Source organism: Emys orbicularis, chromosome 14 (genome assembly GCF_028017835.1).
Source record: "Emys orbicularis isolate rEmyOrb1 chromosome 14, rEmyOrb1.hap1, whole genome shotgun sequence".
Taxonomy (NCBI): domain Eukaryota; kingdom Metazoa; phylum Chordata; order Testudines; family Emydidae; genus Emys; species Emys orbicularis.
Genome location: NC_088696.1, coordinates 45,431,756 through 45,445,111, shown reverse-complemented (window position 1 = coordinate 45,445,111; position 13,356 = coordinate 45,431,756). Strand labels below are relative to the sequence as shown.

The following is a 13,356-nucleotide window of genomic DNA, read 5'->3' as shown; positions in this document are numbered from 1 at the left end:
CTCTGTGTGTTCTGTGGCAGTGTAATGGGGATACCTTGTGAAATCATGGCTCCAAAACAAGTGGCACAACTACACCCACTAATCAACATTCATGACCTGGTGGGTGCCATGTATGTGCCAGAGGACGCAGTCGTATCATCTGTCGATGTGAGTCTTGCTCTGGCAAATGCTGCCTCTCGAAATGGTATGAATATTTTTAATCTATAACATGCCAGCTCCCTTGTGTGATGTTTGCCTTGTTGTTATAAAGGAAAATGACCCTGTGATAGGGATGGTATCAGATTTGGAATTCATCTTATTCTGTTTTGATGACCAAAGTCTGCTAATTTCTTTAAAGGAAATATGCTTTAAATCCATTTTTCTCCACCCTAAAGTCAGGTCAGATCTTGTTTGGGTACCGCATCTTTAGAGATATTTCGTATAAGGAATCACACACCACAGGCTGCTGTAGTGATTATTTATATACAACCCTACAAGTCTACACAATGCTTTCTACGTATAGTAAACCCAGATGGGAGCTTAGTCTAAAGGCACAAGTGGATTCATACCAGTCTGGACCGTTTCATTATATATGAGCCCAGAGGAGTGTGCGATCAGAAGCTGGAATACTTAACTAGACAGGTGGATTTTTGGGGATTTGGAGGTGCGCCTGGCATATGCCAGTTGGAAGCTTGTTCAGTGAGATTGGGGTGGTCTGAAAGAAGGGACAAAGTCATGATTTAGCAAAGAAGATGGGAGTGGAACTTGGTCAGATTGGAGGAAGCTTATGAGGTGTACGAGGGTGAAGCTCTGAAGCCAAGGTGGAGGCTGTACGGCAGCAGCATGTCCTTTGTGTGTAGCAAGGCGTGAGGCCAACAGCCAATTGCCTCCAATGCTCTGGAAGTGCTATTCTTATCATTTAGCATCTCCTAGTATTGTACTTATGACTTCATATCATTGTCTTTGATTGAGAAAAATATGTTGATAGTCTCACTAAGTGCCACCCGGTCGGGTGTCTCAGAACTTCATTGGCTGGAACTTCTGTTTGCCAGTTGAATTTCTGAGTCCTGCTTATTTTCAGTGTCATTCACTAACGGGGGCAAAAATGACCGTGTTCCCTTGAAATAGCCATTAGCTTTTGTATCTGTGCCACCATCCAAACTTAAGACTCCAGCATTTATAAATAAAGTTTATAGGGTCTTTACTCTGGCTTAGAGTTCCTCGTTCACACTTCCTTCCTCCTTAAATGCCATCTGTGCTCCCTATTTGTTTACTCCAGTATAAATCCCACACTAAAAAGGCTGTAACTCCAGCTCACTGCATTGCAGGATCTGTCCTGCTTCATTGTACACAAGCCATAAAGGTTTTCTACATAAAACATTTTGTATGCAAGCCCTTCTCCTGTTTTCCCTATGAGAAGATTTCATCTAGAAATAGGAAATGCCTGTGTCTGAAATGGAGGAGAGGCTGTTAATTTGGCTTTGGGATTAGTAGCCTGATTTTTAATCCTAGCAGTAAGGCCTGTGGTATCCTGACTCCTTTCTCTGACCTCTCTATGCAGGTGTCCAGATCCATGAGCGGACAAGCATCAGCCATGTCATGGTCCAAAAGGGTTGCGTGACTGGAGTGGAGACTGACAGAGGACAGATTGAATGCCAGTATTTTGTCAACTGTGCTGGGCAGGTTAGATTTGATGGGAATTTCCCCCTCTGTGTCCTCTTGTAAGGACTCCAGTGTATTCGGTAGCTGTAATAGCAGAGGAGGAGATCATTCAGTACCAGCTAAAAGCGCATGTCACGTTTCTTCAGAATGAACGAACACTTGTCAACCTCAAAAATAGGAAAATATTGGTTACATCCCCAAATAGCTGTGTTTACACCCTCTCTCTCCATACTATCTCTGTCCTAATTAGAGCAGTCCTAATTAGCAGTGCTAAGTTTCTGCCACCCATGTATTTGCTTTTAATAGTATTTTTACTTTATAAAGAAGTGTATATGTTCTGTATTTTCTCTGCAGTTTCATACATTATTATAATGTTAACGTTCACTTTGGCCTGGTCTGCGGCGGTACATCAAAGGCATGCTATTCAGTGCCCCAGAATGGTAGTTCTATCTAAGAGGAGACTAGTGCATGCTGTTTGCTTGGCACTATAATCTAAGTGGCAACCTGCTGAGAGGCATTCTGCAATGTGGCAATACACACCTGCCAAATCTCACTCAATGGGAGGGGCACATCTTTCTGAGGTGAAGGACTTTGCTGTGGCTCTTAATGAGACTATTGAATCTCCATAATTTTTCTGGAAATCTCCCTCATTCTAACGTCACAGCTTGTCAGCCTTGAAGATATATTTGCCAGTTAATGTTTCTCAGCCTGCAACTGGCCATCTTGGTAACATGGAACCCCAGCAGACCAGGAGGCCATTAGAAGAATCATTGTCTATTATGTTTTCTTTGGAAGCCAAACCAGTAGTGATTTCACAGTATAAATTGTTTTGTTCTGTTTTATATCATGATAGCACCTAGAAGCTTCAATCATGGACTAGGCCCCCATTGTGCTAGTTGCTGTTCAAACACAACAAAAAGATGTTCCCTTCCCCAAAGAGTTTATAATCTAAGTAGAGAGGGGAAAAAAGTAAATAATTCCTTCTGTCTAAGGCAATATTACAGCAGCATAGACATTGATTTGCTCTCTGGTGCTGTAGCAAAAACACTCAGATGAAGACAAAATATGCATGGGACTCAGCTTTCTCCCATTCACTTCCACCCTAACTAAGCCTTTCTGGTTTCAGTGGGCCTACGAGCTGGGTCTCTCCAGTGAGGAGCCTGTCAGTATCCCACTGCATGGCTGTGAGCACTTTTACCTCTTGACACGTCCCTTGAAGAAGCCACTAGAGAGCAACACACCAAGTGAGGACTCTTCCACTCTGATTTATTTTGCTGGTGAACTATCTCTGTCCTTGCAAAGGCAAGGCTGGCTGGAGAGGCAGAGCTGATGGGTGCAGACATTTTCCATAGTCCTGAACTCTGCCAGGAATGTGCCTTGCGTTCAGGCTCACTTGTTCTGAGTGTTCTCTTTCAGAGTTGAGGTGGGGAATAGCTGTCTATTTACTCAAACATAAACTCTTGCCACAAAAGATGAGTTCTTTTGGGTTTGCCAGCTCAGATAGCAGAGATTGTGGCTCGGGAATGATTTTGACTCTTGCTTTGAAAGTAGTTGATGCATCCATCAGAGATACAACCATGCACCACATGCTCTGGAAGGATGGTGCTAACCTTGCTATTATGTTCTCCTTGGAGGCTGCTGTGCCCATATGGGCCATGTATTTCTCTCTTTCAGTTGAAGTTAAGGCTTTACAATGGCATTGGCATGTCATTGAGCAGTAGGGGGCAACCACAGCACTTGGGATAACAACCCTTCCCTCCCCACATGCCTGGCATTTGGCTCCCTTGAAGGAGAGCGCACACATGGATACCAGGGCTGGGAAGTGGAAAATGTGACATACACACACACCCCCACCCCTTGTCTCTGTCATTCTCTAGCAAGCATTTCCGCAACTAGTAAGTAATGGTTATGCTCCTCTGGGAACCCAGTTCTCTGACCAGAGGGCCTCATTCACTCTCTAGTGAATTCTCTTCACTGACTGATTTGTGAGTCATTTTTGTATTCCCAGCCTCTCTGTGTGGGGAGCACGGTCTATCTTGATATAAGTTGTAATTTGTCCTGCACTTCCCAATCCTTCCATACGCTCTCATGTTTCCTCTGCAGCTATCGTGGACCCAGACGGCAGGATCTATATCCGCAGTTGGCAAGGTGGCATCCTCTCAGGGGGCTTTGAGAAGAACCCCAAGCCCATTTTTACTGAGGGCCGGAACCAGCTGGAGATTCAGAATCTGCATGAGGACTGGGATCACTTTGGTATGCTAATCAGACAGGGTTTACAGCAGGGTGTATTTGATTTAAATCACTAGTCAGGAAGACTCAATTTAATAATGGGTTTCTACATAAAAGTGCATTCTTGTTGGTTATTATAACCTTAATACATATTCTTCACAACTCAGAGATAGATGTAGGTTTCATTTTTAGAAGGTACACACTATACATTTTTAAAGTGGTTTACTTTTCAGATTAGTTTTACAGCTATATCAGAAAATGAATGATTGTTTGGTTATTTCATTTACTAAAGGTAATTGAAGCAGATATTTATGAAGTCATTGGGAGGTGAACTATCTCCAATTCAACAGGTTAATCATTAATATTTGGAGGATTTTCTTGCCATGCTGTATTAGGACGAGAATGTCACCAGACAGACATTTAAATTGTTTTATTTAACTAAAACAACAACGTAATGTATTTTGGATGTTTTTCTTCTATAGCAAACATATAATATTTTAACAAAACAAGCATATGAATTTTTTAAATTTAGTTAAACATTCAAGTTTTTTAAAATCAGGTTTGTTTTTGTTAAAATTGTTTTTAATTGAAATAGTTAAATGAAATATTTAAAAAAAAAAAAACCACAAAAATTAAATCGACTATGTCAGCCAGGTCAACGTGAGAAACTTAAAATATTGGCTTCTGCAGCTAACTCAGTTGTCTTCTCCTTCATTTTCCTGTTTGTTGATAATCTGGAAAAGAAAAACAAGCTTTCCTGCTTTTTCAGGTCCCAAACGATTTCTCAATTTGGAATGAATTAGTCCAAAGGAAGAAAATATTCTTTCTACACCGGCAGAAGAAGCTACTGCTGTTAAAAGTGAGATTATCACTTCAACAGTCTCTGAATCCAAGTGCTTAAGTGACTTCCACCAGTTCACTGGTGTGACTTTCCTTAAACCATCACCAGCAAACATATATTTCTTGAATGGTTCACCCTTAGCTCTGAAGTTTATTATACACCTCTACCTCAATATAACGCTGTTCTCGGGAGCCAAAAAATCTTACCGCATTATAGGTGAAACCGCATTATATCAAACGTGTTTTGATCCGCTGGAGTGCGCAGCCCCGCCCCCCCCGAGCACTGCTTTACCGCGTTATATCCGAATTCGTGTTATATCAGGTCGCGTTATATCGGGGTAGAGTTGTAGTTGGCATTATGGAGGGATGATTGCTGGATGTCCATGTCATAGCCAACTCTTCTTCAGCAGTTAAGATTTGACCCTGGTTCTGAGTATTGAGAATATTTGCAAGAAAATTAGCTGGCGATAGTGCTTGTCCCATTCATTTTTTTTAATGCTTGTAATTTAACTCTGTCATTGCATATTTCTCTTTTTAAGATCTCACTCAGTTCCTTCCAGATTTCAGTGTCAGCAATAAAACTATTTCCCTGCATTTTGTTCAAGGCTACAGAAATAGGCTTCAGGGTACTCCGCATGTGTTCAACATTTCTCTTAAGCCCAATGTTGAGAACTTTGGCTGTGACAGTGCCATCAGTTTTTTCACGATTTTTGTTCACAAACTGACATCAGATTAGGCCAGTTCTTGATATAGTGCTCAAAACAGTCCACTACTGAGTTCCATCACACGTCTTGTGGGAACATAAGAACGGCCGTACTGGGTCAGACCAAAGGTCCATCTAGCCCAGTATCCTGTCTACCGACAGTGGCCAATGCCAGGTGCCCCAGAGGGAGTGAACCTAACAGGTAATGATCAAGTGATCTCTCTCCTGCCATCCATCTCCACCCTCTGACAAACAGAGGCTAGGGACATCATTCCTTACCCATCCTGGCTAATAGCCATTAATGGACTTAACCTCCATGAATTTATCCAGTTCTATTTTAAATGCTGTTAGTCCTAGCCTTCACAACCTCCTCAGGCAAGGAGTTCCACAAGTTGACTGTGCGCTGTGTGAAGAAGAACTTCCTTTTATTTGTTTTAAACCTGCTTGGTTCCTCCCACTTTTTTCAGAGCAGCAATTGCAAAGTGTATTTTGTTACGGAAGTATTTTGCAATTTCAACAACATTAGCCTATATTTCTGGAACACTGAAGTCTTTGGCTAGGAGGTGCATCAAATGAGCACTGCAACCGTATGTTATTAGCTTGGGACTCTCTTCACTCTCTTCTAAATAATTTCTTCTCATCTTGGATACATTTGCAGCATTGTCTGTGACCAAGCTGCGTACTAGACATTTGAATTTTTTTTCACAGTTTGTTATAGCTTTTACTGCTACTTCTTGTAAGTATTCTGTTGTTTGTGCATTTCCTGATGAATCAATTGTTTCTGTAAGGAAGACATTCCCTTCTTCTGTTGTCATACAAGCACATACAACAGGATCATTGTGGACATTGCTCCACCCATCAAGACTCAGGTTAACAATTTCACCCTCTAGACCTTTTGCACACTGCTCAATTTCTTTTTCATACACTTTATCCAGCAATTTGCCGGTGACATCTGCTTTGTTGGGTGGACTGTATCCTGGTCTTAATGACTGAACCATGTTAATGAAGTGTGGGTTCTGAATCATACGGAAAGGAGAGTTTGTTGCATAAACAAACCGGGTAATTTTTTCATCTATTACCTCTTTTTGTAAACTGCTAGTTCTCATCATAAACTTATCTATGGTTGTTTCTGGATGATGGAGATTTTGTTTCTTTTTACTGTGGCTATGACACATGCATGATGTGACTGAAACACTATCATTGGCAGATAACTCTGAAACAATAGAAAATGATGGTGATCTTGAAGGTGGATAGTCTTCAGAATCCTGTATGTTGAGGATGGATTCTACTAAACAAAATAAGTCAATGCAGTTATTTAATTATTATTACCATACTGCTCATTTAGTATTACTCATTGCATTCACTGACACTCACTACTACTTTAAAGATGAAATTGTAAAAGGAAGTTCTGCTTATTTCAGCTATTTATTTTTTATCACAACTGCATCTAAAATGATAGTACCATAGAGTAACAATTATATTTTTTGCTCAATCATGAGAATTCAAGAATAGTCCAGAAGGAAGACAGGCAGTCCTTAAGAAAGAAGTATGAAATAAAAAAGTTTACCAACCTGAAGATCCTGCATGTTCAGACTTGTTCCTTTCATCATCATCTTCAACACAGCTTCCTCCTGAGAAGATACATTTCTCATGATGTTGTTTTATTCGGGCAACCAGGCCTTGCATTTCTTTGTTGCACTGTTTGCATTTTGCACGCATCCCTGTCTTACCCACAGGTAGAGGTACTTCATTAAAATATTCCCAAACTGGGTCTCTTTTAGGGCCTGCTGCCATTATAGGTTTTCCCTTCTAGTGAGAGAATGGATGGTAGATCTCAAATCACTGAAGGTTGCACTCAGAAAGACCTCAAGACTTCTGGAATATACTGCTCAAACAGTTTTACTTTTGTTTCTACTGACTGTCCCTCCCTTTTCACATTTATCTCCAGACTTCTTTTCCTTGTCCAGATTTATTCTGCCCCCAACAATCTTGTGCTCATTGAACTTTTTGAAACTTTGCACTTTTAGAGGGAGGTAAAGGACTGACTCTGTGTACACAAATTTGCAGAGGGACAATAGGGTTGAGGTCTGTTATTTCGCACCTCTATATATTTATTTATTTTTAAAACATTTTTGCTGTTAAGAAGCATGTTATCTCTGGAGACACAAATCCACAGTTTGAGAACTGCAAAACTAAGCATCTCTGATGGTATCTTCTAGACTGAGCACTGAGTCCCATTGGGTAGATAGAAAGATTAACTTAAATAATCTATACAGAAGCCCCTGGAACTCCATAAAATTGGGTCCCTAATCCATGAACTATTGGAACTCATTTACAAAACTTTTCTTAAACATTACATGAATATATTGTCTCATACTATAGAATTAAAATTTATAATCCCTATTCCATGATGAGATAGTTTTAATTAAGATACATTATAGCTCAAAGTTACCTTTAGGTAGGTTTTTCCATCAAAAAGCATATAATCAAAAATATCCGATTGAAATTAAAAAAAATCCTTTTTTTTTTTTTAAAATCCATTGATTTTATCCACCCTGGTTTACCGACCTTACATGGGCAGGGTTCGCATAGCAGCACAACAGAGAGCTTAACGGGAAGGCAGTGCTGCCTACAAGGGAAACCGTGCCATGGATTTGCTAGAACTTTATCTGTGCTTTCTTAAGGGGCGGGGGAGGTTGGGCACTTTAATAAGTGGGTTCAGCTGTCAATTTGTGGGGCAATTAGTGTGAGAATCCCACTCCCATCAATTGCAGTTGCCTCCTATGTGCATTGCTGGAAATCCCCATTAGCCTTCAGCATGTCAGTTCACATGCTTTAGTTTGAACCAAGTATAGTGCAGAAGAGCACAGTGCAAACCTCCCCAATGCATTTGATCTTAAAGCTGCAGCACCACCTGCTACTCCACTTATAGGCTCCCTGTTCAGCACTAGTAACCTGCCATGCACTCCTGATACTCCAATCCTGCATCTCGTTTGAATAGGGACTGCCAGGTGCACCTAATTTGATGATACCTTTTATGTGGACGAAGTATAGCATGGCTGCTCCCGGATTCCTCCCTCCTGGTGGGGTGGGGTGTTGGATTGTTTTTCCCCAGATGTACTGGCTTGCATTTTCCCAAGTTGAATCTCATTTTTATTTTCTGTCCATAATTTTAACTAGAGGGTTGCAACTCTGTCTTCTCCCTTCTCTGCTGAACTGTTAAATCTTCTACTGGTTTTACTGACCCTACCTCAGGGCCTCCTCCACATGAGCCTAACTTGCTCCTGTGGAGTTCTTCCTTTGTTGCATCTTGTCTTAGCATGCTTTCCTTCACTGCTTCCCTTCCCCAGGGACTCTGGCAGCTTTTCCTAGGGATCTCCTTGTACTTTGTAGGCCTTAGCTTAGGGCTGCTCCCACAGGAGCTTATGCCACTCCCCGTGGGTTCTACATGTCAGAGAGTCCTGCCATCTCTGCAGTCACAGTCTCCATCTCTTCCCCCCAAAGAATTCTTCACTGTGTTGTCTTTTCCTAACTCTTTCACAGCTGGGATCACTAATTATTGTTCAGTTGCCATATCACAGTCACTTGGGTGGAGTGGGGCTTGCTTGCTGCTGGGTCACAAGCAAGGCGGAGCCTGGGTTGCCTTAAAGGGTCCACCAGCCTTTGACAGCGCTGTTCTAGATACCTTATAAGACCAGACCTGATACCGGCTGCTCTGAGACCCCGCTAGTGAAATTCATAACCCCATACTCATGCTGCAATCCCCATGTGCTTGGGGAGTGGGCATAAAAGCTTTCTTTCTCTTCAGACATTTTTAAGGGAACGTGAAACTTGACCATTTTAGTGCTTGCATCTGCTGAATTTTGAGCAAAGGAAGGTGAGATGCTGAATTTTGAGCAGAGGAAGGTATGTAAAATACCTTGCGGAGGGAAACCCTGAACCAAAAAAAATTGAAATGAGATAATTTGCTTTATGGGGATAGCCAGTTCTTCATACCCTCAAAAGGGATCTCTTTCAGGGTTGATCCATTTTAATTAGCCTGGGAAGGCAGGGTCTGCTAGGTTTCCTGCCCTTCTGCTGATCTACACCTGTGGTACTTTACAGCAAATATCCAGGTTGTCCCATGGATGCACTGAGACATGGAAGATACTGCTGTTTGTCTGTCTTGGTGTAAATGGACTGGTTTGTGTGTCTGGTTTGGGGATGGAGGAGGAGTGGTTGAAGTGCCTGTAGACTAAAGGCTGTGGTTTATCAGGATTAAATTGTCTTGTCTTGTTTTGTTTTGGTGACTAGAGCCACTGCTGAGTTCTCTTCTGCGGAGGATGCCAGGGTTGGAGGCTCTGGAGATCATGCAGTTAGTGAACTGCCCAGAATCCTTCACTCCAGATATGCGGTGCATCATGGGAGAGTCACCCACGGTACAGGGCTACTTTGTCCTGGCTGGAATGAACTCCGCTGGCACCTCTTTTGGTGGAGGAGCAGGCAGGTAAGCGGCTCACCAGCAATGTTCCCTCTAATTTTTTATATCTACGTGTGGAATGAATTATGTTATGTGCACCAGTATGGAAGAGACGTGTGGCAGGGCTGGGGCCGAGGGGTTCGGAGTGTGTGTGGGGGCTCAGGGCTGTGGCAGAGGGTTTGGGTGTGGGGGTGAGGGCTCCAGCTGGGGGGTGTGGGCTATGGGGTGGGTCTGGGGATGAGGAGATTGGGGTGCAGGCTGCCCCTAGGCTGGGGCTGGAGGCCTCCTCTCAGCCCTCTCCCCACCGGCAGCAGCTCCGGGGCTGGGGCCAGAGGCCTCCCCCCAGCCCTCTCCCTGCCAGTGGCAGCCCCCGGGGAGAGGCGCTTCTGATCACTGGCAGCCCTGCACGCCCCCAACTTCTTCCCCTCCCTGCCTACCTCTCTCCTCTCCCCAGCCCCTATGGCTGTGGGCCTGCGCAGCCCTTTATAGCCTGCTGTGCAGCCACACAGCTTAGAGGGAACTCAGCTCACCAGTATAGTGCAAGAGACACAGTGGGGTTTTGTGTACCACAGGACGATATGCAGAATTTGATCATGTAAAACTGTCAGTCAATTTATGGGAGCCTGAGCTTAGTCAAGAAAGCAGCCTGGGTTATGAAAGAACACTGCGTTAGAGAGGGTGAAGAGCATATTGCATTTTCTCAGATTTCCTTCTCTGTGGGGGTTTCCGACTCATCAGGTTATTGGCTTTCCCTACGCATCTTTTTAGGCTCCACATGTCAAGGACCAGCAGCTTGCTGAAGACTGATGAGGCTCCTTGCAGGGCCCACCAGTCCTGTTCCTTTTCCTAGCTGGCAGAAATAAATGCTGAGCACAGCACAGCTCATCTTGTCCCCTGCGCACAGGCTGGGTGCGTTGCCTCTGTGGTGCTGCCACATGAGGGGGGAAATTCCTAAATCCTAGACCTGTAGGCCAGCCTCTCTGAGTTAATTTTCACTAAAAATGCAGGCGATAAAGTACTTTGTACTATAAATACTAATGTGAGTTAAATGTCGGTGAAAGGTGCTGGGTTCACAGCCCCGGAGACTCATTTATACATTCCCCAAACAAACGTCCCCCACACTTCCTTCTGCCAGCGTCCTAGGGTTGTGATGACTCCCTGGTAGATTAGACTTTCATACAAATACAGGAACTTTGACAGATTTGTACAGATCACATCCAGGAAAAAAGGCTTCATTTAAAATGGCTGCTGCCCCTCGCCCTGGTTTGCCCTCACCCACTCTCTCCTATAGTGGCTCCATCTTGGCACCCTGATCTGGCCCAGAATCCTCTGCCTCCACCCATTGCCTTCCATTAGCCAGGATCCTTCCTATCATCCCAGCCCCAGAGTGACCTGTTTTCCCCCCTTCTTCTGTGATGGCTATTGGTATCCAGATTTAGTACCCATTTGGTTCTGGTAACCATTAGTTGTCAGATGATTCACACAGAAAAGGGAATCCTCCATTTTTCTCTGTCATAATAAGGTCCATAGCACCATTACAGGAAGATCTGCAGCCTATTTGAAGCTTTTGGGTCAGAACCAGACCTGTCCATTTGTCGGTTCAAGCTGTCTGTCTTGACATTGCATTAACATAGCTTTCTCCGTAGATTTTCTGATGACCCCTTTGCTATTGTCTCTGCCAGCCAAATGTGTTGAACTGTTCTGCTTTAGTTTGGGCTGCTCTCTTCCTTTTAGCTTTCTGTCATTCTGACTTGACAGGGGTCTGGAGTACACCCTCCAGGCCTACCTTAGTCATTGCCGGAGGTGTAGCCAAATGTAACCTCCACCTTCACAGGCACCTTCTGCTGAGGAGTGAGCCTGAACCAGGTACTGGAAATGACAAAGCAGTTGGCTTCTTAACCCCAGATTAAGCATACTTCAACACTCCCTGCTTTGTGTATCCTAAGGATTTAGCATAATGCCAGCCATGCTAGCAGTCTGATGCTCTGTAGTTTCACTTGCAGTGTCCTCAGCTTCCTTTGCTCTGTGCAGTAAATTTCATTGTAGTGGGAAGTTAATAATTCCATTATCTGGTGGCTGGTTTTGTTTTAGATTGAAATCTCCCAGCTCCCATTGGTGTCTGTATTATTGTAATCTTATTCAAAGCCTCTGCCGATTGCAAGAAATCATGGTGCCCAAATTGCCATTACTCCTTGACTTAAGAGCTAGACTCTTGCTCATAGTGCTTCAATTAACATCCAAATCCTCCTTGGTTTCTGCCTACAACCAGGTACTTGGCTGAGTGGATGGTAAATGGTTGCCCATCAGAAAATGTTTGGCCACTGGACCTGAAGCGCTTTGGTGCCCTTCAGAGCAGTCGCACCTTCCTCCGTCACCGTGTCATGGAAGTAATGCGTAAGTAACCTCCCAGTGTACTCACTATTCTAGACTAGACAGGTTCTTATCACCTTCGTACCCTGCCAGTGGTGCATTGAGCCACATGACTAACATCTGTCAAGTGTTGTTCTCTTATCCTCTCCCGAGGGGGAGAAATGTTTTTCAGTGGAGTGTCTTGTTTTGATAGGGTTTTAGGTTTGTAAATATATATATATATTTTCATGTTGCACTGTATTTATGTTAGAGAAGGCAAGGTCGAAGAAATGCACCTTACCTTTGGAGTGGAAGGTAGTGAGGTTTGTGATGACTCTGTCTAGCATTCACAGAGGTGTGTAGGACTCTGTCGTCTCTGCTGCACCTTTTCTCCTCCCAGCATTGAACTGCAGTCATTCTGAGAGCCACTTTCTCCCTTCAGGCCCTCCAGATGGCCGTGCAGCCTTTGCCCAATAGGAGAGAGCACCTGGCTTCCTCATAGGTTGTTAGTAGCACTCTGCTAATCTGTTCCAGAGAGATGCTCCTATATTGGTGCTACAGACACCTTTGTACTTGTCTGCTCACCCAACACCCTTTGGACCATGTGTTTTTTATCCTGGTTAACATATCTTCTGCATGGGAGTCCTGTGCATTGCTGGCTAGGACTCGAATAGAATAAAGGCAGTGCAGAATGGTGGATTATCTGTAACTTGAAGTCTTTAAATCAAGATTTAGAATTTATGGGTCTATTACAGGAGTGGGTGGGAGAAGTTCTGTAGCCTGCGATGTGCAGGAGGTTAGACTAGATGATCCTGATGGTCCCTTCTGGCCATAAAGTCTGAGTCTATGAAAGTTTCCACCTAAAAGCATTGTGTTGTCCCAAGCATCCTGATATTTTATGTGTCAGTATAATGTGAAAATGCAAATGTCCCAATTTAGGAATATTGAGTCTAATGATCTTTTATCAGTTGCGAAGGTTTTATAGACATGCTCCACTGTCAAGGGCAAAATGGTTCAGCATGCTGCTGCTGCTGTCTGTATTTCCCCTCATGCCACAGTTTCTAATCAGTTGAGGCCCATAATCTTGTATATTAAGTGCCTTGTAGGGTGAGGCCCATAATTATGTGTTTCTTCC

The 13,356-nt window shown here is 43.5% G+C and overlaps 1 protein-coding gene across 2 annotated transcripts in view; it reads left to right on the top strand.

Moving 5' to 3' along the window:
* PDPR (pyruvate dehydrogenase phosphatase regulatory subunit) overlaps positions 1 to 13,356 on the top strand; it is a 32,760-nt gene that overhangs the window by 4,319 nt on the left and 15,085 nt on the right. Inside the window, exons 3-8 of one of the 2 annotated variants that reach the window (XM_065416593.1) lie at positions 21 to 184; positions 1,541 to 1,662; positions 2,768 to 2,885; positions 3,745 to 3,894; positions 9,707 to 9,899; positions 12,142 to 12,266. In XM_065416593.1, coding sequence (XP_065272665.1) covers positions 21 to 184; positions 1,541 to 1,662; positions 2,768 to 2,885; positions 3,745 to 3,894; positions 9,707 to 9,899; positions 12,142 to 12,266 — 872 coding nt within the window. The remainder of the gene's footprint in view (positions 1 to 20; positions 185 to 1,540; positions 1,663 to 2,767; positions 2,886 to 3,744; positions 3,895 to 9,706; positions 9,900 to 12,141; positions 12,267 to 13,356) is intronic. The other variant, XM_065416594.1, reaches the window with a different exon arrangement.